A 25,892-nucleotide genomic window follows, 5' to 3' on the forward strand; every position below is an offset into this window, starting at 1 on the left:
GCTGCCAGTATGTTCAAGCAAAGAAAGGTTGGAATGATGAGAGGAGCCCACCCAGAGCTGATTTGCAGATAGTCCCAGGTCAGGCTAATCCTGTGCCTGAGCACTGAAGCGCTACAGAAAGCCTGAGACAGGCAGGTAGCAGTGTGGGATAAAAACAGAGCTTGTTTTGTTCTAAGGAAGGGGGCTGGCCTAACTTTTGTACAGCAAATTCCTTCCTGAGCTGATAAAGGCAGCAGCAGATTGAATATCAAGCCCTCCCAGGGTACACTGTGCTGAAACCTGGAAGGTTTTGTCCCAAATCCCCCTGCAGAATTGCAGCTTCCCAAACTACACCCACCAGCCCTGCTTGCCAAGCCTCAGACACAGAAAGTGCTGACACATAAAACCTTCACTTTTTGTATTTCATCTCTGTTTCTCATCCTCTCCTGCAAATGCTGAAGAAATGACAGGATCTGAGGCTGCAAAATGACACTGGTGCCTGGGCTCTGTCCCTGCTCTGCAGACTGGCAATATCTGGATTAACTCTTTGGTGTATGGTGCAAACCTATCCCTCCCTTCCTCCATTGTGACTTGATGCAGTTAAAAATCATCTCCTTTGGCTGTCACAGTCTCCTTCAGAGCAGCCTTCAGACTTTTGTTCTCATCCATCTGGAAGCCAAGCCTGCAAGGAAACAAAAGGAAAAACTTCCCTGTGAGCTGGGGAGCTTCAAAGCAAATTGAGAACAGTCACCTCTGTTCTGGGGAAGAAACACTGAAACTCAGAGCCCTGAGAAAGGGAGAACATACCTGCTCAGCTCCTCCACCTGAGACTCCAGGGGCAGCTCAGACAGGGATGCAGAGAGCTCCTCTCTGTCACTCACACGCAAGGGGAGGCTGGGCTGGGCTGTAAATTCAATCACAGAATGGAGTTTCAGTAAAACAGCAAATCAGTTTTGGCAGCATGCTGAGTCAGTGTCAAAAACCACTGAATTTATTCTCTCAGAAAATGTACTTAATCTCTTAAACAAATATTTAATCTCCTAAATTCTATGTTACATCCATAACATATCATAAATATATGACAGAATTATTGTAATTTCATTCCAGCAAAATGAAAACATGATGAATTTACATTTCAGGGCTAAATACGTGCCTACATATGTAGGGAGGAAAACAATGAATTCCAAATATTGAAGTGACCAAAACAAGAGGTTACAAACAGCTGAAAAGGATTAATTTGATGTTTATCTTGTAATTGTGTTTTAGATTATGACAGCTGTGGCTTCCTGAATGTCAAAGTTTGCACGTGGCACCCATTGAAACAACTTTTGTAAAGCACTTTGATCCTCAGCATAAACAAAATGAAGGTTAAATGTACTTCAAACCAAGGTTCTACCTCAGGAATGCTTTTCTAAATAAAAGTCTACCTAAAACATGCAGCTCTGGCCATCCCAAAAAAATTCAGAAAATTTTTTCAGGGTGGTAGAGAAAATGTAATTCAAATTTACAGCTGGGACTGGAGAAGCAAAACCTGTGACCAGAGAATCCCTACAGAGGAAGGAGGAGCAGAGAAGTGTGCAGGGAGCTCAGCAAGGAGGGCAGGAAGGGAGCACAGCTATTGCAGAGGATGCTGAACTCCTCCCAGCCCTGAGGGACTGCAGGGTGATCTCTGCTGCACACAGAAGGCTGAATCATTTCAGCCAATAGAAATAAATTACTTTCTCTAAAATAATCAATAGCCAGCACTACCTACCTGGAGTCAGGCAACAGGAGGGAAGGATTTGTGTGGTTCAGCCCCAAATAAATTATAAAAATCAAGAAAGCAGCTAAATGAAGAGAACACGAGGCTGGAGCTGGCTGCAGTCCTTATAACTGGGAATCCAGCACCAGGACAGGGAGCAGCCAGGCTGGAATCTGTGCTGTGCTCCTACTGAACACTGCAATTGCTGGTTTGTGCTTGTGTTGTCATGTTGGCCCATTTCTGTAACCCTTTTCCCAGTCCATATCCCTTATAACATCAAATATCTTCAAATTTGGTATTAAAACAGTAAATGCTCCTTGTGTGGAATTATCTGAAAGTACCTGGTTGGAGAGTACTGAAGTCTGACAAAAACAAATGAGAAGAAAAGGCTGCATTGTACAGCTAAAAATGCTTTTGATCTTGAGGCTGTGCTTTACAGAGCTGAGGAAAACCTGCTGTTACTTACCTATCCCTCCTCTGGGATTATTCTTTGATAATTTGGAATTTGGATAAAACAGGGAAAAAAGCAGAGAAAATGAAAAGCCTGAATGATTTTATAACACAATTGGGTTGTTTGCAGCTCCTTAGCATCATTATCTACTTCCCTTGAATTGAAGGGACCAGAAACATTAGACTAGCAATTAGATCAGCTCTCTACAATTTTGTACTTTCAGAAAGAAAGGAAAATATTATGTTAATTAGCAGGTTCTCTAGTCTCTATTTTGTATTCAAGCTTTTCATTTTTTCCTTTTTTCCTCAACCACTGGCATGAAAGCATTGAGATAACCTCCATGCTCTGCTGAAGAGGTGTACTACAGACTTGTAGACTTGGTTCTTGTACAAACTCCAGTTTTGGCACATCACAAAGCTCTCATCAAAGCAGGGGAGTGGAATAGATTGTTACCTACTCATCTCCTGGATTTAGAGAGGATTTCTCCTTATTAGCCTTACAGCCAATCCTTTTCTACTTTTGCTTTTAGTCCTTAAGCAGAGGAGATTAATGAACTAAATATTAAGTGAGAAGGGATCTGTCACTGATGAAAACAGCTTCTTCCTCTGGCTGTGAAATGCCAGCCAGCAGAGGGGAGTTACTAAAACTTTACTACAGCACAACAAAACTTGACTAAAAAAGCCTCAGGACCTGGAGAGTTTGTCTGTCTTGGAGTTAGCCAGGGGAAGATTTGATAACAGAACACATCAACACTTCAGCAGGTTGTGTACAAGTCTGAGCACTCAGAAACTCAGTTAAATTCTGTACAAAACAGCATCAAAATGCTCCCACACTTCTGGGATCTAAATTTTTCTGCTCTCAGTTAATACAGGTGAAACAACTCTAAGAATCAGTGCTCATAAAAAAACACATGAGAATGAGTCAGTGTGGGCTGGAGCCCCTTCCAAGGACACAGCAATCCTGCTCTAAGGAACAAATCCATGTTTTACAGAGAGAAGCAGGTTTGAAGCACCCACTCAGTCCCCATTCAGTATTAAGGTTCCTCTGAAGGGCTCATCCAAGGTTTCTGATGAGCCCTGTGCTCCCTCTGGTCACCCTAACTCAGCCTGACACCACCCCAACATTTGCCAAATTGAAATTCCCCTCCCTGCTGTTCATCTTCTGGCATTTGAAGTATTTTTACTTTAAGAAAATACACATAAAAAGGGAAACCACTGGAAAATTTTCCTTGAGAATATGTGCCATTTTATTGGTTTAGACACTTAACAGAATCAGAGTCCTTAAGCAATAAAAGGATCAGATCAGGGAAATAAAAATTTAACATCCACCATGAATTCTTCTTCTTTAACTACGCCAGGGAGGCTTTCATATTTATAGCAGGAGATTATCACGTTCATGGGATAATAAATTACACCAGATCTAATTACTTCATCACCAGCAATAGTTTTTCATAGGCACTGACAGGCCTTAAATTGGGATATGTCCTTTAATTCTGCTCTTAACCTTCAGCTGAATCCCTCAGGCACGAGTGCAAAGGGAGCTCTGGGCCTGGGGGCAGCACAGAGCAGGGAAAAGCTTTTTTTCCTGGAGTTATCCCATGGAAACACACTGCAAAAATCCTGGTCCCCCTCAGACCTGTGGGAAAACCCTCTTCAGTGAAGAAGGGCCAGGATTTTGCCTCCTGCCTTGCTGCTGGCTCTGAGCAGGTCCCATCACCACCTGCAAGGTCAAGCACTGGGCTGGGTGTGGCAGGTGGAGCATGAATGTTGTTGCTGTCTGTAAAGGCCAGAGGTGAAATAGGGGATGTGGCTGTGGCTGAGGGTGGCATTCATATTCTCTGGAAAAATCCCTTTGCCCAGGATTCTTCTCCTGGGAAGCTGAGAAACATCCCAGAAAAAGGAAAACAATAATTATCTGATTTGCTTCTCCTGTGTTTTGCTGTTTTAGAATGTGTTTGGAGATTGTTCACCCACAGGTGATTGTTCCATTGCATTCTGCTGTGAGTTGTTTTCACTCTTTGGCCAATCAGGACTCTGGAATGAATCACCAGTTTTCATTATTATCTTTTTAGCCTTCTGTAAGTATCCTTTCTGTATTCTTTGGCATAGTTTAGTGTAGCATTCTTTAATATAATATAGCATCATAAAACAATGAATTAGCCTTCTGAGAACATGGAGTCAGATCCATCACTCCTCCCTGCCATGGGGCACCCCACAAATACAATAGCTGAGGGCTCCCCTTCACCTTTTCTGCTCCTCAGGGCAGGCTCCTGGGCAGTTGTGCTGCTCCCTGGATCCACCTGCTGTTCCAAGCTGTCACTCTGCCACTGCTCCTCCCGGGGCTTCTTCCCAGTTTCCAAGACTTTGTTGCTGCTTTCCTCCACCCTGACAAGCAAGAAAAAATGAATAAAAAAAAGAGTTCAGCTCATTTGTGTCATGTCTATGTCAAATCTGTCTTGCTACTGAATCCTGCTTCTTCCTGCAGAGCTCCCAACAGAAGGGAAAGAACTTTCCATGCATCCAAAGGCAAAAATCCCACTGAAATTGTATCAGGTGACATCTTCTCAATATGCAAAAGAGAATTAACTAATCAGTACAGTTGGAAACAATGGGTTTGTTTGCTCAGATCCCTTAATTCTGGCTCCCTGTGTGAATTCACCCCTCAGATGAGCAGGGAAGCTGCAGACTGCTGAGGAGTGATATTTTATTACAGGAATAATAAACTGAATTTTTTAGCCACTCTGGGAAAGCTTGGAAGGCAAATAGTTTATAAAAACACAGTCTAACATTTGCGTCAGTTATCTGAGAAGAAGAAAAGAAACTTCTGCTTTTAATAAACTTGGCAATTAGACATGACCATGGATGGGAGAGGGTGGAAAAGAAACTGCTGGTTACACCACAAAAAAGCAAATTGCCTCTTCTCCATCCTGAGTAACATTTCAGAAAATTAACTGCAAAAATATCTGATGTGCACCCACAGATGCTGCCAGTGGGGCAGTGACTGACACCAAGTGATTCCAAGGAGTTTAAAGCTAAAAAGAAGCACAGATTGATTCACTGGATTGGACTGAATAAGAGCATTTCCCTCCTGACCCCCTGGTTACTCTCTGAATCAAGAGACTTGATTAGTTTATTTCCCTCCTAGCTGGCATAACTAAAAAAAAAAAAAATTATTACAACTCTAATAAAATTATATTACTGGTTTAAAAATGTAGCTACAGGCAAGACTCGACCTCACGTGGCAGTGAATTCCCAGGCTGCTGATGTGCTCTGAGACATTTTATTCCTCTCAGTGGTTCTGCATTCACTAAATTTTCATTTGACCCTGGTGTTCCTCTGGCATCCACTTTACACAAAAATTGGAGGAAAAATGGCAAGATCTGTGGGATTTTTTAATGGAATCATCTGCCAATAGGAATAATTTAAACTAAAATGCTGTCGAAAAATCCCATTTATAACAATTCCCAGGGCTCTTCTCTTGATTTAAGCATTATCTATGTTACCTGAACTTTGTTACACCCCAGCAGTGGAGGGAAGAGGAGGAAAACCTGATTTTTAAAAATATATTCACATTGAAGTCTGACTGGTGCTATATTACCCTGAGGTCTTCCAAGAGTTATTGCACACAATCTCACAAAATTTATGTTACCTGCTTGATAAATGTGTGATAACTGTGGAGCTGCTGAATCATCAGTTTATGGCACATTTTACAAGCAACTGTGCATTTCATTGACTCTGTTTTTCATTATCCCATATTGGTGGTGGCCACACTTCAGTTACCACTCACAGCCCCATCCTCATCTGACTGCACAGCTCTATTAAAGTCACTGGGCTTACAAACATGAAAAAGATTTTTCCCAGCATGTATTTCCAGAATTTACCTTTAAAAGCACCATTTCCACAGTTCTAAAAGGAAAAAAAAATCTATTTTTTTCTGACTATGGTTAATCATGCAGGACAAAAGTTATACAAGTGAGAATGATAACTGTGGTAAATTAAAGCAAGTAAGCAAACAGTGCTTATTGTATTGACAAGCACACAGCCAGAAATATACTTCCAATATTGGAATACAGATTTGGGAATCAAATAAAACATACTGGGAAAAAAAACAGTAGCTGAAAGGTGTACAAAAAAATTACTTTGCTTTCCCTTCTCTCCTAAAATGTTGTTGGCTTTTAACATTATCTTACATTGAATTGAATCAGAGAAAATAAAATTTAAAAAAAAATCACTGCTATGCCTCTGTTAAACCAGAATAAATTAATTTAGAAAAGGATACAATGGAACTTAAAAAGAATGTGAAAAGCTTTGGAACAGAATATTATAACAATAATTACAGTATTTACTACTGATGAATAATATTGCTGCCTCAATAAAGCCATGCATATATAAATACAGCAATTCTGGTTTTATCTAGGTGCAGCAAGCTGGAAGATGGCTCCATTTTTTTCTGCCCTTTGTTCTAAAAGAATAATAAAAAGAATGAATCATCAGCCAGGCAGGGAAATTGAGCAGAAAAAAATTGAAAACCTTCCTATTTAAGGCAAGGATGGCAGCGTGTGATGTACTGTAGTGCACGTCCCAGACTCTGCAGTGCTCCCTGATCCCAGCAGCCCACAGAGCATGCTGCTGGCATCATGAGGCTGTACCTTTTCTGCAGTTCAGCCACCAGCTCCAGGAGCTTTTCCCTCTCCTCTTCAGCAGCCTGCCACAGAGTCCTCTGTGTTATGAGCTCTCCCAGCAGCACATCCCAGTTCAAGTTGACAATAGACCTGAGGAAAGCACAAGCACAGAGAGTCTGGTTCCCACTTCTGGAATGAAACAAAGGCAGGATTTGAGCACTGTCTCCAATACACTTGTCTGAAGGTGAAGGCAGAATGCAGAGCCAGGCTCACTACCACCCCCCAGCACCCATCTCTAGACTGCAATAAATAGAACAGAAATATTTGGCTATAAAGTCACAAGGAGTGTCATTAGAAAGCTGCTTCCAGGATACTTCCCCTCCCCATCACCCTTGCAAACAAACTTCCACCTGTGATCAATTCATTATCCCTGGCTCTCCTCCCACTGCTACTGCCAAAGTGAAAGGAGATTCTATCTCTCAAGGGCTACACCAAACTATTAAATGCCCTGCTATTGATTTTCTCCCTCTGAAAGGCTTCAGGCAGCACTTGCACAATGGCTGTTCTTGTGTCCAAAATGTGCTGAAAGGAAGGGGCAGTTTTCCCATGCATCCCATTATTATGTAGTTCATTACTTCTCTGACCTCTCTGCTTTCAGGAAGACCTTTAGAACAAAAAAAAGCAGGAGCAATCTTGGTGGTTAGGAGTAAAAATGGAAAAAAAATGGTGTCAAACAAGCAGTCAGTTACAGCATTAGGAGAGAAATCAGATGTTAGAGCTCTTGGACAGCTTCAAGTAGGAGGGATGGGGCAAGAAGCTTTCACCACAGAAACAAGGCAGGCAAGACAAGGATTTTCAGCAGCTTGCAGAGCATGGAAGAGCACTTCCCTTGCTGAAAATGAAGTTTATATACCCACCTTCCAGGTGGGATGAGGAAGAAAGGCTCTGAGGCTGCTGATTCCACGAGCACGTGGCCCATCGCGGACACTGTGCTGGGGGGAGGAAAGCTGGGTTAGGGCTTCACACAGGGCAGAATTCCAGTCCTTCCCCAATGTCTGTGCTTTGTGGGGAAGAGCTGCCTCACCTCACACCCTCACCCAGCACTGGCAGAGGCAATCCCAGCTCTGTGCAGTTTGATGGGGTTTGCATGTCACAGATTTTCCTAACAAAGCGACCCCTGCTCTGCAACGCAGGGCACAACTTGGATTTCCCAATGCCCTTTAGAAATATATTTCACACAGCTTTATGTATTTCACACAGCTTGATGAAATCTGCTCTGTGAAAACCCTCAGGAAGATCTGTCAGGTTCACTGTTGTAAGTAAGAGGAGGAGCTGATAACACTGGAGTATCACTGCCAGCCTGGATGAGATTTATGTATAATGATGTGTGCTTGGGACACCTCATTTAGGTGTGTGCTTGTTTGGGACATCCCATTTCAGTGTGTGGGTGTGTGGGACACCACATTTAGGTGGGTGCTTGTTTGTCTGGGACATCCCCATTTCAGGGGGTATTCCTTTCCTCAGCACAAATTCAGCTGCCCAAAGCCAAGTCCCTGCAGACTTACCCCACGTTTCCTTACTTTAGCTGTAGCTAACAAGAGGATAAAGCCTTAGAATTGTGGAAGTAACAGTTGTGCCTTCTGGACTTGGCGTGGTTAATCCTAAAATCAAGTTAAGTTTCATACTGACAGCCTTGACCCAGTCTAAAAATGCAGATTTTTACTCTGCCATCTCCAAAAGGTTTAGCATCTACTTATAGAGTTTTTCATTTCACCTTTTCTGATAGGAAAAGATGATTCACTATAGCCAAACAGAATTGAGAGTTCATCAGCATATTAAAGTTAATGGAAGGAATGAGCCTTGCTGACCAAGTTATTAACAGCTCTCAGAGTTTTTCAGGATCATTCATTGCCCACCTGACACGTCAGCTCTTTCCACGACAGAGCCCTTGGCCCTGTACACAACCAATAATTTATGCATTGCACTTAGTGGTTTCCACAAAGCCATTACCCAACTTTGGTTCCTGCTTACCATCAGCAGACATGTGAGGTAAAAAAAAAAGGGGATAAAATATAGATTTGCTCCAGGAGAGCACAACTTCTGCAGAGTTAGAAGGGGGAGAATTAAAACAGTCAGAAGGATGCAGAAACTTTCAAATTAAGGATGTTTTAACTCCAACTCAAAACTGCAGAATTCTTCTGAAATTTTACAGTAATGCTCTACTTAGGGATACTCAGCTGATTTTAAAGCCAAATTGGATATCTAAAGTAATGAGCTAGGAAATGACACAGAAGAGATAAGTTGTAACTTTATCTTGATGAAAAATTTCCCCCATCCCCATCAGACCAGTCTCAAATCCTCACTATCAATTAGACCATGAACTCTTTAGCAACAAACTCAGCAGCAATTCAACAGGAAAGGATATAACTTGCTGTGGTACCATGGTCCCTTTACACAGCCAGGGTGACCCAGAGTCACATCAGTGTAAACACAAATCAGATTTATTGCTGCATTAAGATTAGTGTAATTTACACAGTCCTCAGCAAGGCTTTAAAGAGGGTGTTTGGTAAGAACAAGTGATGTGGTGTATTTTCAACATTTCTGCATGTAAATCCTACTCAAAGAGCATTTATTGATTTAAATAATGCACCAGTGATTTAGTGCTTACCTAAAATGGCACTTTGCCTTCATTCCCCACCCTGCTCACAGAAATCTGCTCGTTAGAAGCCCCGTGTCTCATAAGGGAAAAGACTCCCAGGCACTTAAGCTGACCACATAAACATTAGCTGAGCTGCAGGAGGAGAAATAGCTGCACCACCACCATGCCAAATCTAGTCATGTCTGCAAGTCTGTACATCCTTCTCAGTTCCAGGACAAAAGTCCAAGAGATAATGCGATTAGAGAATCCCATATATTGTAAACAGGCTGCCACAGCTGTTGGCATAAAGCACTTGTGGTTTGATGAAACTCCCTGGGAAAACCAAGCTCCTGGATTACTCAAACAACTTGAAATATTGACTTTCTGATCTTCTTACCAGGCAGATTTTGTCCTTCCAGCCTCAGGTGATTCTGAGCACTCAGAGTGCGGTGGATGAGCAGCTCCTGACTTGTCCTATGGATGGGCAGATTCTTCTGTTAATGGTGGAGCATGTTATAAAAGCAATTACATAGTTCAGAGGAAAACAGCTGCACCAATGCCAAAGCAGCAGCTTTTGATTATTGCTACAAGCAAGCCAAAACTTTTGATTTACAGGGCCTCCTCAGAAGCTTTGCTTTAATTCCCATCCATTGCAGGATGAAAACAAAGCAGAAGTCAGTAAAAAGGGCAGTTTCATATGAAATCAGAGTGCACTAATAACCCACAGTGCAGCAGCAGCACTGCCAGCACAGCTGGTTTGTGTCCCTAACCCAGGTTTCATCCTGGGTTCAATGCTCCAGCCTCCATTCCTGAGGTATTTGGGAGATTCACAACCTCACCATAACCCCAGGAGGGTTTTGGATCAATGAGAATGAGAGCCTAAATACTCTTCACAAATCCTGACTGTGAGACAGCAGCAGCTGCTGATGTTGGTGTAACACATTTGTTTGCTTCCTCCTTCCAGCAGCCAAGGGTGCTGAGCACTGAGGAGTCCTCAGTGCAGCCCCAAGTCCTGCTGGCAGTCAGTGACAGTCCTGGCCCATGTGTGGATGTGATTGGTATTTCTGTGTTTGCTGCTGCTGAAACAGCCTCAGGTTATGCACAAAGGAACTGAGGAGTTACAAAAGAGAATTCCTGCTTTATCATTCCGTTAGGAAAGACTGTCAAGCAGGACAGGGATCACTGTCTGGAGGCAGCAACCATCTCAGATAACAAGGGACAAGGAAGTGGAAGAGCAGATCTGAAGTGATTACCAAGTGTGCTCCTCTAATTAATTAGTTTGCCTACCTGATGTGTGAGCTGCCCAATCTCCTTCTCCAGAGTTTTAACCTTTGCTTCTCTGTCAGCCACCACCTGCCTGAGCTCCTCTATCAGGCTGCTTTGTTTCTGGGTCTCAGGGTCTATCATCTGCTCAGACTCCTTTTTCGCATCCTTCTTCTGGCTCAGGCCCTTTAAGATCTCCTGCATTTGCTTCTGCTGGCTCTGATAAAATAGAAATAGGTGAGATCTTTATTTTGTACACAATGATTATTTTAACTCCCCCAACACAAATATCCATTTAGGAATGGCAGGGCAAGCCCCTGCCCTGCTAAGTCCATTCCTTGGTGGGAGCACACTGGTGCCACTGGTGCCACTTTGGCAATTTGATTTGTTATGTTGACCTAAGCAATAGTCAGGTTCAATTTGCTGCCAGCTCTGCTGCTCAGTGTAGCAGAAAACAGAGCAAGAAAGGCTGGTCTTTGATAAAGAAGTGACTTTTTCCATAAACTGAATGAAACTCAAGATCTCAATGTGCTTTTTGTGGCATTAGAACATGATCAGATCATGTGATAGTGATATTAAAAGCTGAGGGTACTGTGGGGTGACAGATATGAGGCCAGCCTGCTTCACCAGTAGTTTTGGAGGTTTTTTCCCACACTGACAAATCTAATACCTGTCAGGCAGTTTGTTCTGTCAGGCCAACAACCTGCAAGTAAAGTGCTTTTGTGATAGAAGGGATAAAAGAGATTAACCATCCCTTCCCAAATGAACTTGAATCTTTCTGTACTAATTTTAGTGGGAATACTCAGAAAAAGTGACAAGTGTTCTTTGGTACCCCTAATCTGCACCCACAGCACCCACAAGGCCTGCTGGGAGAAGGATGAATGGCAGCTGAGCTAAAACCTACCCACAGCAGCAGGGAAATCTGAGTGGTTTGAAACTAATGAGGAGTTGGATCAGGAAACAGAATTAACCCTGTTAGGAGGTGGCATATTCTCTAATAAATTTGCTATTTTAATTGAGGAAGGCTGTTTAAAACCACGGCAGGACCATGACAGGAGCCATTTATTTCTTTCTCAGCATCTTTGAACCTTTGTTAAAACTCCTGGTTTTGAAGAGGCCAAATCCTCTCAGGTCCTGCATGTGAGTGTGCACATGGTTTAGTGCTCATGGTTCAGCTTGTGTGTTGTGGGCTGTGTAACAAAATAAATGGAAGTTTTGTTACAAACAAAAAAAATCCTACAGGACTGCAGGCATTCTAAGGGAAAAAAAAACAACAACAAAAATCTACCAGTGGAGCTGAAAGCAGAACAAAGAACACAGGCCTTGGGTCAGGACTGAAGCCCTTCCTCTACCTACTTCAATCCTTCTGCAAAATGTTTCTGCCAGTCCCTGCAGCTCAGGGCCACTTGGCTGTCACTGTCACACCTGGTGCTGTCTCACAGCCCTTACATGACCTGATCCAAAATGCAGGAGGACTTCAGCTGACAGGGGAACCTCTGGCTGTCACAGTTGGATCCATCAGGCCCCTGTACACCCTGAGGCTGTGTGTGCCATGAAAGGACATCATGCTTTATCACCTATAGGAACAGGACTGGGACCAACACAGACTGTACCAGCAAGGCATCTATGAGTTCATCATCGTGTTTTCCTTTCTCCAGCAAGGTTCCAATCTGGCCCTTCAGCATCTTCACTTCTCCACACAGCACGTGGTTCCTGGCTTTTGAGGCATCAAGTTTTTTTTTCAATTCCTCATGGTTTTTTTGGAGAGTGTTGTGTTGCTCAGAGAGTTTCTGCAGTGATGAAAAAGGAAGTGAAAGTTATAACTTATCACCAAGTCCCAGGTGAGCAAAAAGAATCACACATTACCTGGTAGAACCTAAGAAATGGGTCTGGAATACTGTATTATTTCTAGGGAAGTAAAAATTATAAATGCTACTAGCTCCCTGCTTGCCAGCATCCAAAAGGGTCTGTCTGCTCAAGAATCCAGGTTGTCTGGGTAGCTTCTCCATTATTCTGGATTCTGACTCTCCATTATTCTGTTCAAATGGAGAAGCCCAGAGCCCTAAAGATCCAGGACTGTTGAGGGGATGTCTGTATTTGGGATGAAGAATGCACACCTGGCCAAGGGGTGAGAGGGCTGCTAAGGAGTTTGGGTGCAGCTGTAGCAGGGCTTGGCTTGTGAAGAGAGGCAGAGCTTCCTCCAGCAGACCAGGTGGGTTTTTGGAATGGTTTTAGGCAGGGTGTAACACACCCTGAAGGCAGGACAAGCTATTACACACTGCTCCACACCCAAACAGGACTCTGTCAGCTCACAGGATTCTACCTCCAAAGATTCCTTCTTTTCTTTTTCCAAGCTGCGAATCTTCAGCAAGTTCTTCTCTTGGACTGACAATTTCCTTGAATCAGGAAATGCCAGCAACCCCTCATCCATCTCCAGCAGTGAAGTTCTGATCTTTTGGTGATTCAGTTTATGCTCCAGCTCATGAACCTATGGCATAATAAAGACAACTCAGCCAGAGCTTTACCAGGGGCACAGGGCAAAGAGGACACAGCCAATATTGTGTCCTCTTGATATTTTCATAGTTGACTAACACTAACAGTGTCTGGTCTTTCAAATTGAAATTTAGCTGCTAATAAGCATGCAGATTTTAGGGCATCTGTGCAGGATGGAGATCTGGGACACATGGGAGATCAGTCCCTTTGTGGAGCAACATTTGGAGGCCAGACAGGCACTCCAGAGCACTGGAATTGCTGCTGTGTGAATCCAAGGGAACTCAGCTTGTCAACTGCTCACTGCAGGCTGCTTTGATAGTCAGTGGAAGGAACTGGGCACTTCCACAGCTCAGTTCCTCTGCCCTGATTTGGAAGAACCTGCCTCACTTTTGATCCAGTGACTGGATTTACAAGATCCCCACTGACTACAGAAGGGGTCTGAGGAGTCTGGATCAGAAGGAAAGCTGCACATCAGAGCAGAGAACAGTAGGAACAGTGGTCAGATGAACCCCAGGAAAGGATATAACAGGGGGAAATGGAATTTGCTCAAGGGAAAGCAGAGGTTAAAAATCTCAGCCAGAATGCAAAAAACCACAGTTTGATGGCATATAATTGAACAGCAGGAAAATAGGAAAATTACATATCAAATTGCCTGAGAGAAGTTTTATTTAGATGCAGACAAAATGCCTCCCTGCCTCCTGCTGACATTTCAGCTAAACTCTGCCCTTCATAAGACTCAAGAGTTAAAGATTTTACTGAAGTTCCTGAGGGAAAAACTTGAAAACCTGATCTGGCCTCAATTCTTCCCATCTGACTCCAAGCACTGAACAAAGGTGTCTAAGTCAGAGCACAGACACTGACAGGGCTCCTTCTGTTCTCAGTGGAGAGAGGCACCTTCAAAACACCCTGGGACTTGAACTAGGCTGCCACAGCTCTCCAAGGTCATTGAACTCCTTCCTTTGACACAGATGTGAAAGATTCCCAGCTGAAATAAAAAAGCTTGCAGGGCTGCAGAGTCATTAACATGGTGTGCACACATCAACCCAGAGATGTTAGGAATTAATGAACAACTAACAGCACTTTTACCTTAAACTGAAGGGATATCTGTACTTAGAATTCCAGCTGAAATGTGTTACAGCCACTGTGCAGGGCTGCAACTCACCTTGCTTTGGAGAAGGAGAATTTGCTGGGCTCGCCCACGCCAGCTGCCAGAATTGGTCAAGAGACTTTGGATATCCACATCTTCTCCAACTTCTTTGGCTAAAATCTGGGAAAAGGGATAAACATCAACAATAAGGCTTAAAAGGATGTGTTGGGGAGAGGGTGGGAAGGAAAAGCAGCTCTCTCTAACAGGGACCACAGGCAGTTTTCAATATACACAATTATTTTTGATATGATGAGTATTTTTCCATAACTAACCAGAAGCAGAGCAGAGATATTGTCTTCATACACACCAGGAATTGAACCAATCTCCCTTGCAAAATTCTGACACAGCTAAACTTAGTATGAAGAGCATTTAAATTATTTATAAAAAGGTCAGCAGAGTTCTATTTTTAGGACCATATTCTCTACTCTGATCTGCATTGCAGGTCTCCTACACAAAGTAGGGAAACCAAAGAGAATCAGAGCACATAATAACACTTAAATCCATCATGAATCAGAGGAAAAGGTTATTCTGGATGTCATTCCAACAAACTCTTTAAACACATGCTTTAGTTCAAGCAAGACCTTTAATCCCATTGATTCCCATGGCACTGGAGCCTCCATTAAAAGTAAATACATAATTAAATGTATGGGAACGGAGGAATTAACCTGGATGTATGTCACAAACGGTTCTGCTGATCTGGGACTTTAAAACTCAGAAGGATTTGTGTCCAATGGACAGTGGGAGGCAAGACATGAGATCCCTGTGTCCAGGAGCACAATTTCAATTCCAACCCCTACCCTTGTGTCTTCCTCACCTTCTGCTCCACTGCAACAGCTCATGGGGGCCAACCAAAGGCCAAATGCCTCCCAATTTCCCAAGACTGAACCTCCTGCAGGGGTCCCAGCCCCAGACTGCTCCCTGCAGTGGTACCTTTTGGGTCAGCTTCAGTTCCTGTTTCAAGTTCTGGAGCTGGTTTCGATATTCTGTCACTTTTACGTTGGCTGCGCTCAATTTTTCTTGCAGTGCTTTCACCTCTGGATTTTCAGCCTTGGAGGAAAGGAATGTCCTTGGTGAGAACAAAACCTTCAGGGGAAAACTGAAGGGATTAACATCCATTGATCCATCAGGACCACTGAATTATTTTTTCCAGACCTGAGTTTTGGGGCATAGAGGGGGTACAGGGGAATTTGGTCCCAAAATTGGTGACAAGGATTCATCCTTGTTCTACAAAGGAGCTGAGCATCAGCTGCTGATTTCCTCATTTTAATTACAATTCCTACCAAGTTTCCTTCCAGCTTTTTCAGAGCTGATTCCTTGATTCCTGCAGCATCACCACCGAGGGAATGGATTTTTTCTGCAGCTGCCTGGAGCTGGAAAAGAACCCCATTGTTAGTGTAGAATGGATGCAGAGAACAGCATCACTCCATGGAGTATTAATTAGCAAAAAAGTAGAACTTGGATGTTTATGTACTCTAAAAAAAAAAAAATCTTCTTTTCCTTCATATTTTAACACTGTTTTTTATCAGTAAGAGAGCATTTTTTTTTCTGAAATGCTTCCCAAATAATCATGTGACATTTTACAGTGGAATAACTTCAGAAGATGTCTCTGACTTGCTGAGATGGGATCAAATTTCAAGTATGGAGACTTCTGAGGTATTTTATCACCAAAAGTATTTCAAATTAAGGTTTATATGCATAAATCCAAATCCTGTCCAGCCCAGAATATTTCATAAGAAGCAAATAGTACTCAATAGAGAAATATAAAAGGAGAAATCTACCTGACACCCTAAAACTGAGATATAATGGTGTTAAGGTTCTTTTTAGAACCTCCCTTTTTAGCTGGGAGCTCTAAAGCAGCATTTTTTAACTGCTTTAAATAACTTATTATTTTAGGATAAGGACTCTGTCTCCTCTTGCTTGCCACAGCAAAGGAAAACAGACACACAACCCCTCCTGCTCTGAATCATGCCCTATGTTGCTGTTGCAAAGATTTCTAAATGGATGAGAGTTCAGGAATTTGGGGCTGGAAAGGCCAGGAAATGTTGCTTTAAAAATCTGGGACTTCATTCTTTCAGGTGGGTGGAAAATCTTGATTATTTGCCTGAATTCAAGAAGGCTCTGAGGTAGAGCTCCTTCATTAAAGGGACATCTGGGGAAAAACTCACTGAGAGGCAGCTCTAATTTCACCCTTTTTTGTGGGTTAGGGTCACTCTTTCTATCCAGTTCATAAAGTTTTGTATGAACTGATAGTGAGGAATTTCCGCTGGAGCTGGCAGCTGCTGGCTCCAGTTCTGAGGAAATTTTCTGCAAACATCCCTTTGCTTACATGGCCCACCCTTTGCCAAGTGATTGTTCAGTGGCCACACCTTCCATTCTGTTTAGTGGAAAATAATCATGGTAAAATACTTATGATTTACAGATTTTTCAGTTTTCATGCAAAGAAAGAACTAAAAATAGGTAAAATATCAGTGTTTTCTACCTATCACTTTACATTTTAGATAATACCTCCTAGTGTCAAACCTTGCTTTCATTTTACACTGCATTTCCATCTTCATCTTCTTCCTGAAATGTTTGTGCTCTTTTCTGTTTGGGCCAAAATCTGAGAATATTTAATGTTTCTGTTTGAATAATGGTCATTCCACTTCTGCAGTAGGGGAGAGGAACCAAGTTGATTTTTCCTTAAATTATTCATGAATTGATCCACTACTTGTGTGATTTTGTAGGTCCCAAACTACACCTGATACTTGTTTGCCAACCTGCCAACTGTTTGACAAGACCCCTGTGACCAGAACACTGTGGATTTATGCAGAGTTCTCCAAAATTTAATTTAATCTACGACTTCTTGATCTTTCAGGTAGCTGGGGTGCAATTCAGGTAGATGCATGACTCATGATAATAAGTGATGGTGAAAGACTGAGTCAAAATGCAGCTGTCAGCATTATTGATTCATTTAACTGATGTCTTCTAAGAAAGCAAAGTTCAGAAAAAAAAAATAAAACTAATAAAAAAAAATCACCAATACTGCGTAAGGAAGAGGAGCAGTAGCCAAAGGACAAAGCAAATATTGACATCAGGACATCTCATTTCCAATTCAGCAGCCACCTGAGTAAAATTACTTCTGTGAAAGGTTGGCAAAAAGTCACAGTAAAGTAGAAAATTTAATCTGTCTGAGTGAAGACTTGCTGTCTAATATGATATAGTTTGGTGTTGTCTCAGCTCTGTAAGTACTTATTCCAGAAAATAGCTTTCATTACAGGGATAACAAAAGCTTAGAAGAATAAAGAACTAATTAGTGACTAGTCTTAACGAGGTGGGAATGTAAGACATAAAGGCGTGAAATTTGCTTCTCCTCACAAAAAATAAATAATAAGAGAAATAGCATTGACAAACTGGTAGAAAAGTCTCTAAGCTTCTACAAATGAACACTCCTAATTGCTGTTTAATAAATACTTGGCTCATTATAATTTGGGGATATTTTTTCCTAGTTCCTCCTGTATGCAGAGATGAAACAGCTGAGGGAACACCATGAGCAGAAATGACCACAACCCAATGCAAACACGGATTTAAGAGCAAATTCAACACGGGAACATGAACCAAACTAATTTTCTACCCCAGAGGCTGGATTTCCATGTTTTATTATGCAAAAAGAACAAGAAAAATGCCTCACTTCTCTCTCCAGCTCCTTGACTCTGTGATTCAGCTGCTTCACTCTGGCTCTCTCACTCTCAAACTCAGCAGTCACCTCCCGGTTCTTCTTGGCCAACTCAACTATTTTACTGGCAGCCACGTCTCCAGCTAAACCAGACACCCCTGAAAGAACACATCAAAGCAGAGAGCACAGCTCACAGGCAGGGTTCAGAACAGAGCATGCTTTTGTTCTCTGTCACAATGAACTTGCATTGTCCTATCCCTTCCTCTCTGAGCTGTGCCAGGCACTCAAATGAACAAGTGAGGGAAGAGGTGTCAGAGGTGCCAGCTGGATGGGCTGGTCCTTTGATTCAGCAGCACACCACAGCCACATTTCACACTGTGGCAATGTTTATATACATAAATCCAAATCCTGTCCAGCCCAGAATATTTCATAAAAAGCAAATAGTACTCAATAGAGAAATATAAAAGGAGAAATCTACCTGACACCCTAAAACTGAGATTTAATGGTGGTTGTAGCCACATTTTTAGCTAGAGGGGGCAGTGGTGCTTCCTGGTCACTGCTGGGAAGGACAGCTGGGAACAGGATTTTTTGGCATTATCACAGAAAAAGGCAACACTCTGCTTTGCCTGGTTGTTTACTACAGGAGGGGTTGCTGGAGCAGAGGTGTGAATGTTTCTAGACATCAGCCCTCAAAGGTCAGGCACAATATTACAGCTGGGTCCTGGACAAGGTCCAGGAAATTTCATTGTGCCTATTTATAACTCCCTTGGGAATACACAGGGAGCTTTACTGGATGACTCTTTTAATTGCTCTTTTAATTAGCCACATCACTGGCTCCCTCATCAGGGAGGGTTTGATTAGTGCCACAAACAGAGCAAACCCCAGGCCTGGCTGTTGTGTCACCTGGCTCTGGTTAACGCCACACAGGTGAAGCAAAGCTCTTGTACAAGTGCAGAATCAATGTCACGGCAAACAATGTCCACAGAAACTTCCAGCTCAGCAAGGAACATGAGCCTAAAACAACAAACCCTTGGTGGGGGTGTGAAGACTGAACTTGGCTGCTGTCATTGCTCTTAACTCTTTCATCCTCCTTCAGAGCTTTGCAGAAAGCCCTTCTCTGATATTCATGGACTGGGGTGGGATGAGAGGTGAGAGATCACTCTCAAGTGAATGCTGAGGCCCACACAGCCCCAGAGACATTAATGGGGCCACACAGAATACAGCTGGGAACAGAATTTGTTCCTATGCCACTGTTTAAAAACCTTGTAAAGAATACAATTTATTGTTTTAAAGGAATTTATTTTAAAACAACTATAAATCAATTCATTATTTCCAAAAGCACTGTTCTCACTCCTTTGTGTGATTTTTATTACCCCTCCCACCTAGGAGCTACTTTTACCTCAGTTTTCAGGATAAATAATGGCTGCTGAGAATCACAGTAAATACTAAATTAACCAAAGCCAGGTTGCTGCTTCCATGGTAAATTGCTGGTCTTCAAGTGCACTGCACACACTCACCCAAGGCTTTTCATTCCCAAGCAATGTGGGGATGGCCAAAATGCAGACAGGGAAAACAGAGGCAAGGGCTTGGCATCAGCCAGAGAAGCTGTATCAGCACATCTGGCTCCTGGTCCTGATCAGGAAGAGATTATCACCTCTCCTAAACACAAACTACAGCTGCTTTTCAAGGATTAAGGTGGAATTTAATGTTATTTAGTTCTCTTCGTTGCTGGTTTCCCCCTTCTCTTCAAGCCTGGTCATCACTGCTGTCCTGACCAACAGTGGCACCCAGTGGAAGAGGTGCAGCCTGCACAGTTCACTTGTCAAAAAACACCAAAATCACTTTAGAAGCTGAATTTTGCATTCATCCAGCATCCTCCCTGTGCCTTGTTCAGGCAGAAAAAAAAGGAGCCTGAATAAGAAATTTAACCCTACAGAGCAGAGAAAGCTGCAGCACAGCTCTTTGACACTAACAGCAAGTTTCCCAAAATAATATTTTTATGGAACATCAATATTTTTGTGCCAATAATTGCAAGTTTACAGTTTTATGAGGAACAGAAATCACTGTGTACCCTAACAGAGCACTAGTCTTTTCAGGGACACTTTTTGGTCATCAGCATCAAGCACACCAACGTGAGGAGAACAAAGTTGCTGTGTTTACCTGACAGAGCCAACCTCTCCTCCTTTACTCTTTTCTGGAGCTCCTGTATTTCAAAATCTTTCTCTGCCATCAGTCTGTAGAGCCTGCAGTTCTCATCTCGGAGCTCTCGGAGCTGATCCTGCAGCTGCTCATTCTCAGTCTCAAGGAAACTGGGAAAAAATTAACCATGATGGCAAATAATGCACAAATAGGTGATCCTAAAAATAAAATAATGAAACAACTGCATGACAGATGGGCTGAGCCTATCAGGAGTGAGTTTATTGAATTAGGCAGAATGTCCTAAACCTCAGATAAAAACACAAGCTGATCTGATCTATTCAGATAACATCTTCTAAAAAAAAAAAAAATTAAAAATTGCACTTTCTTGATCTGACTGTGGTAAAACATCACAGAACAGGTGTATTGAGGTTACCAAATAGTGTCATCTTAGTGTTACTTACCTGCTTCTTCAGAGGAAATCAGGCAGCATTCAGCATGTGGGACATTCAGGCTTTCTTTTCTATACTTGACAAAGCCAAGAGAAGCCAACAGAGCATTGACTATAAAGCTGCCCCAGGATCCTTTAAAAATCAATATTTTAGAGCAATCCATAAAAGACCAATTTCCCATGTCCTCAGCTGATTCTTTTGGAACCCTGTGAGCATCAGCTTGTATTGTTAACGGTGCCTTTTGGAATTCATTTAGAAACAGAGAATACCAAAAAAAGCCCTCTGAACGGGAAGAAACAGCCCTGCTTCTTCTACATTTAGCAACACTTAAAGGTTTCATCTCTCTAAGACATCCAGAGAATTATTAACTTCAATCTCTTCATGGCCCTGATCTGATGGGTCCTTCAAATATAAAATCCAAGAGCTGTGGCTTCAGGGGCTCCATTCAATTGTGGGAGTTCAGAATTATTTGAGCTTCCTGACACGGGGTCCTTGAGAAAACCTGGCATTTAATACAATTACCCACTCACAGGTGACATTTGGGTTGCCCACCTGACCCCAGCTGCTGCTGGTGGAAGATGCAGGTCTCCAGTGTCCTGGGATTCCCACGTGGAAGCTCCTGATAATCTACAGCATCTCAGTTATCCACACATCTAAATCAACCGGATGAATTGACTCCTAGATTCTCATTTAATCCTAAATATTTACACTTTGGAGATATGATTTGGATAAAGCCCAGTTGTTACAGTAGGTACCTGTAGACACAGCCAAATCAGATGTCTCAATAGCCATCTCATTTTTTTTATTCCAAAGTTTTAGCAAGCTCTTAGCACCCACTGGACCTGAGAGCTTTTAAATGCACCCTCCATCTGCCCATGGCAGAATAAATGACCCCTTAAGGCACTGCCATAAACAGCACAGGCAGTTTAGGAGAGGATTCACAATGCGTAATTAAGAAATGCACTTGTGTTTCAAAGCTGCAAATCAAAGGGAGATCAAAGGCAGTTGTTCACAAAGGAGAAGAAAGCAAGAAGCAATGTGAGCAGAGGAGAGGCAGAACTGAGTTATTCCCACATGAATCACTCAGAGGAGTGAGCAACAAAACTCAGATTCAATTAGAGACACCTAAACCAAAAGATTTTGACCAGTTGGGGGATTAACATGGAAAAAAGGTTCTAAGCTCTTAACACACCTGAGCAGTGAAGTCTTCTGAGCTGGAGTCCAAGTCTTGAGGAAAAGAACTTAGAGGAGGATGGAGAGAAATCCCAAGTGCACAGACATGGAGTCTTCTCTGAGGAACTTCCCACCCCATCCCAGAGTGACTCTCCCTGTTACAGAAGCTACGGAAAATGAGCCAAAAGAAATGGGCTGCAAAAGGTGCCCCTTTTCACTCTCCTTCAAGGAACCAAGGCCAGGTGGAGCTTATGAGCAGGGGTCTGTCTGAAATTCAGGTGGTATCCCAAATTGCATGTCCTGTTCAGGCCAAAAAAGTAAGGAATTAATTTAAGTTTTGTCAAATTGTGTCTTTCCCAACTCTTGTTAGAGATTCTCCACGTGATGGGGAGAGTCACTTAGATACATTCAAGTACACCAAACAGAGAAGGGAGGGTAAAGTTACAGAGAGAACATAACAGAAAGGCAGAAATATCAGCTAAACACTTGTCTAAACAAGGCTGGGGAGTAGGATGGGAGGAAGGAAAAAAGAATTCCCAAGGCTCAGAGGAAGGGAAACTTCTGAGAGGAGAATGTTTTCTGATTGCTGCTATAAACAACAGTGACAAACTCAAATCACTGTCACTGCAGGCCATGTGGAGTCCTGTGATCCTGGAACAAACCTCTGATGTGTTGTCATGGGAATATTGCAGAGAACATCCTGGTGAATCCCTTCCAAAAACAAATCCTGCCTGGATTTGATCACTCACAACCACTCCTCTGCTGAATGTACACAAGCAGAGGACAATCCAGATCTATCTGCCACGTCTGCCATGTCAAATGGGGACTTTTGACAGTCAGTGACACAGCAACAGAGGTAAATAAAAAATCTGGGATTACTCAGGCTAAAGTACTGAACTCTAAATAGCAGAGAACTACTGGGCTTTCCTGTACTCTGCTCACTGCCCAGGCTGTGCCATGGGAGCACCTAAATCCCTTTCCTCTGCCAAGCACCTGAACTATGGGAATCAGCCTCACAGGAATTTTTTTAAAATAAAATTTCCATCACAATCTTCTACAGATTATCAGAAAACAATGTTGAAGGGAAGAGGATAGCTGGTAAAGGTCAGATTGGGGGCTTAGTTTGGCAAATCAGACAGCTCTGGTGAGGGACTAGTGCATGAAGGAATTTCTCCACCTGGCTTCACCTCTGCCACAGAGCAAAGCCCTGAACAGTTGATGTTGCAGTAAGGTAGAAAAATCATAAAGAAAGGCTTCATAAAATCAAGCCTGCTCTGTTACAATCAATGGCTGGTCTGGTCAAAGCTAATACTTTGCAAGTTCCCATGTGAAAGCAATCCTAGTGAGCAGTTCATTAACATAACAATCTATTCCTGGGTGAAAAACAACTGGCACCTGTGTAAACTTTTTACATAGAAAAATGAAAACTATCTCTCACTAACAACTTTCACTGCACATACACCCCAGGGGTTTGAGTGACTGATCAATACAGAATAACAACTCGTTGCTAACCAATAAGTAATTGGCAAGAAAAACACTGAGCAATTGGAGTCCCACACGAGGTCTGTAAAACTGAATAAAAAGGAGTTATGTGACTAAAGAAGGGGCTTTTTCCACCATGAAGAAATGGAGTCCATGTGATTTATTCCCACAGCCAGCAGTGCAGATACCTTTGGGTGTGTCCAGCCCCAGACTGCTCTAGTCAGGAGAAGTATTAATTAGGTCAGAGGGAAAGGCTGACTGCATTCTGGGAGGAAGAGAAATGATCTGAGCTGGGGCTTTAAATCTCTGCTCCAGTACTCAGCTCAAAAGAAAACACAAGATTAAGGGAGATCCATACCAAAATGCCCAATATCCTGGTAATCTTGTGATCCACCAAATCAGGATATACTGCAAAGAAATCCCAGGGAAAACTTCTCCACTGCAGGCCTGTGCATAAGCTTCTTTGCCTGTGTCCATCTTTGGAAATTATTCCTGTAGAGAACCCATTAGTTTAAAGCTAGGCAGGAACTAACCAGCAGTTCAGAGGGTGCCAGTGACCCCAAAAGGCTGGATTGTGCCAGCTAGCACCTGGCTGCCCCTTCATTTGTGAAATACTGACATTAAAGAGCACAGCACAATGCCCAGAGGATAATTATGGACAAGGAGAACCTGCTCAGGAAAATGAAAGCCCAGTGTGTGAAGACAGAAAGTTTCCTGTCAGCTTAATAATGCTGAGTTTCACGAGATCATATGCAAAATACACTCCAGTGACTTCCTGAAGGAATGGTGCTGCCAGACCTTTACCTTTTGCTTTTGCTGGCATCTTCCTTTACAGGAGGTCCTTTTTTAAACAGGTTTAGATCACTCAGGGCTCTTACAGTCTCCTTTGTGCTGCCAGTGTTCTTCTGCCTGTCCTGCTTCTCCTTCTTGGCCTCCATCAAACTTTTCAGCCGCCTTTGCTGTTGCTCCTGATAAGCCTTAAACTGGCTTTTGAAATCTTCATTCCCTTTTACCTCTGGCTCCATTGTTTACTAAAAGCATAAGGAGAGGAAAATAAAAAGTGACAGAGAGCACGGATCAGCAGTGCTCTGAAAAACATCCCCTTCTGGCAGCTGCTCTGCAGCTTTTCCTTGCTGACCTTGCCCAGTCTCCCACCTCCTCCTCCTCCTCCTCTCCAGGCCTGCTTCAAGTGCCTTTTTCCATAAATGGCTTTTAAACAGCCCTTTTAAAAAAAGCTGTTGGGTCTTTTTCACTCCAGAATTCAAAAAGCAACGTTTCCAAATGTTCCTAAACAGACCTGTTTAAATAAACATTTTAACAGAGGAGCAGGTTGGGGCCCAATTCCAGCCAATGTGGCAGCCAGGTCACACTGGAATGTTTGGGACCATCCAGCCTCCCTGCCCACATCCAGGAAAGGTGCAAATCCCTCCCTTTTTGGGTTCATGAGAGAGAAAGAAAAATATTTTTTTCCCTTATGCTCCCTTCGGGCAAAAGTGAAGACAAAAGTGCGGCTTACACCTTTCCTGCAAATTTCTAATCACTGAGTATATTAAATAACTAAATAATAATATATTCATTATTAAGTATATTTTATTTAATATATTCATTATTAAGTATATTTACTTTTAACAATATATTATGAATATATATTTTTAAATAATAATATTGCTACCCAAACATTTTCTTAGGATGACTAAAGACAGTTTTCTGATAAACTGCAGCCCCCTTCTGCTTCTGTTTGACATTTTCTGTGGGCAAAAAAACCCTATTGCACCTTTGGTCTAGGAAAACTAATACATAAATACCTTCAAAGGCACACCCTGCACTGAGTAATTAACACAGGGCCTTTCCCACACTGAGGGAAATCCAATTATCCTGATTAATGCACCAAAAGGCAGTGTCCCTTTGCGTATTTTATGGGCAGAGAGTCACCTGGACAGGGTGCAAAGAGCAGAGTCTGCAGAGCCCACAGGGCTCTGGGCATGAGGGATCAAAGAATTACTGAGTCAGTGAGGTTGGAAAATTAATTTCAATTGATTAAAGCTGATTCTGAGATTTGAAAAAAGCCTACAGAGATAAGGAGTCCATTCCATTTACTGAAGCAAACTGGATATAAAATTTAGACAGCTTTTCTGGTTTCAGTAAGCTTTGGGTTGATAATTAAATTTATAATTAGATTGGATCTCTTGATAGGTTTAGCTACTGACCTTAAAGATAGCAAAGATAAGCAAGAACATCTTCAAACAGTAGTTGTCTCTGTTCTGAAAATATCCTAGAATTCTTAGTAGAGTAACTATTTTAGGCTTCATGATTTTTCTCAGAATTTTCTTTACTTAGACTGCATTGCTGATTAATTTATTATTTCATAACTTCTGGAGTTATTTACTTATCTATAGGCCAGAAATGTGCATGGTACTCAAGGTGGACCTCCAACCCTACAATGCTACAATGGGAAAGCCCTCTCAGATCCTTGAGCCCAACCATGAACCCAGCACTGCCACCAAACCTTGTCCCCAAGTGCCACATCCATGTGGGATTTGAGCACTTCCAGGGATGAAGCACTGAAAGGTTTGTGGAAAACGCCAATCACTTGTTTTTTAAAACTTTAAAAGTTTAATAGTAATAAAATGGTTATAAAAATAGTAATATAATTAGAGTAATAAT

The 25,892-nt window shown here is 42.4% G+C and overlaps 1 protein-coding gene across 1 annotated transcript; it reads right to left on the reverse strand.

Annotated features, from left to right (window-relative positions):
• Window positions 1–509: 509 nt before the first annotated feature.
• On the reverse strand, window positions 510–24,253 carry CCDC13 (coiled-coil domain containing 13; the record flags this gene model as incomplete). The annotated part of the gene is made up of 15 exons (XM_084202209.1): window positions 510–661; window positions 787–883; window positions 4,416–4,555; window positions 6,820–6,942; window positions 7,710–7,784; window positions 9,828–9,904; window positions 10,718–10,912; window positions 12,307–12,483; window positions 13,017–13,181; window positions 14,349–14,453; window positions 15,264–15,380; window positions 15,614–15,703; window positions 18,001–18,143; window positions 20,146–20,294; window positions 24,033–24,253. The coding sequence occupies 15 exons, from the start codon at window positions 24,251–24,253 to the stop codon at window positions 580–582; spliced, it is 1,956 nt and encodes a 651-aa protein (XP_084058335.1). The 3' UTR covers window positions 510–579.
• Between the last annotated feature and the right edge of the window lie 1,639 nt (window positions 24,254–25,892).

The sequence above is a fragment of the Fringilla coelebs genome (genome assembly GCF_963513975.1).
Source record: "Fringilla coelebs genome assembly, chromosome: 1".
Lineage (NCBI taxonomy): Eukaryota > Metazoa > Chordata > Aves > Passeriformes > Fringillidae > Fringilla > Fringilla coelebs.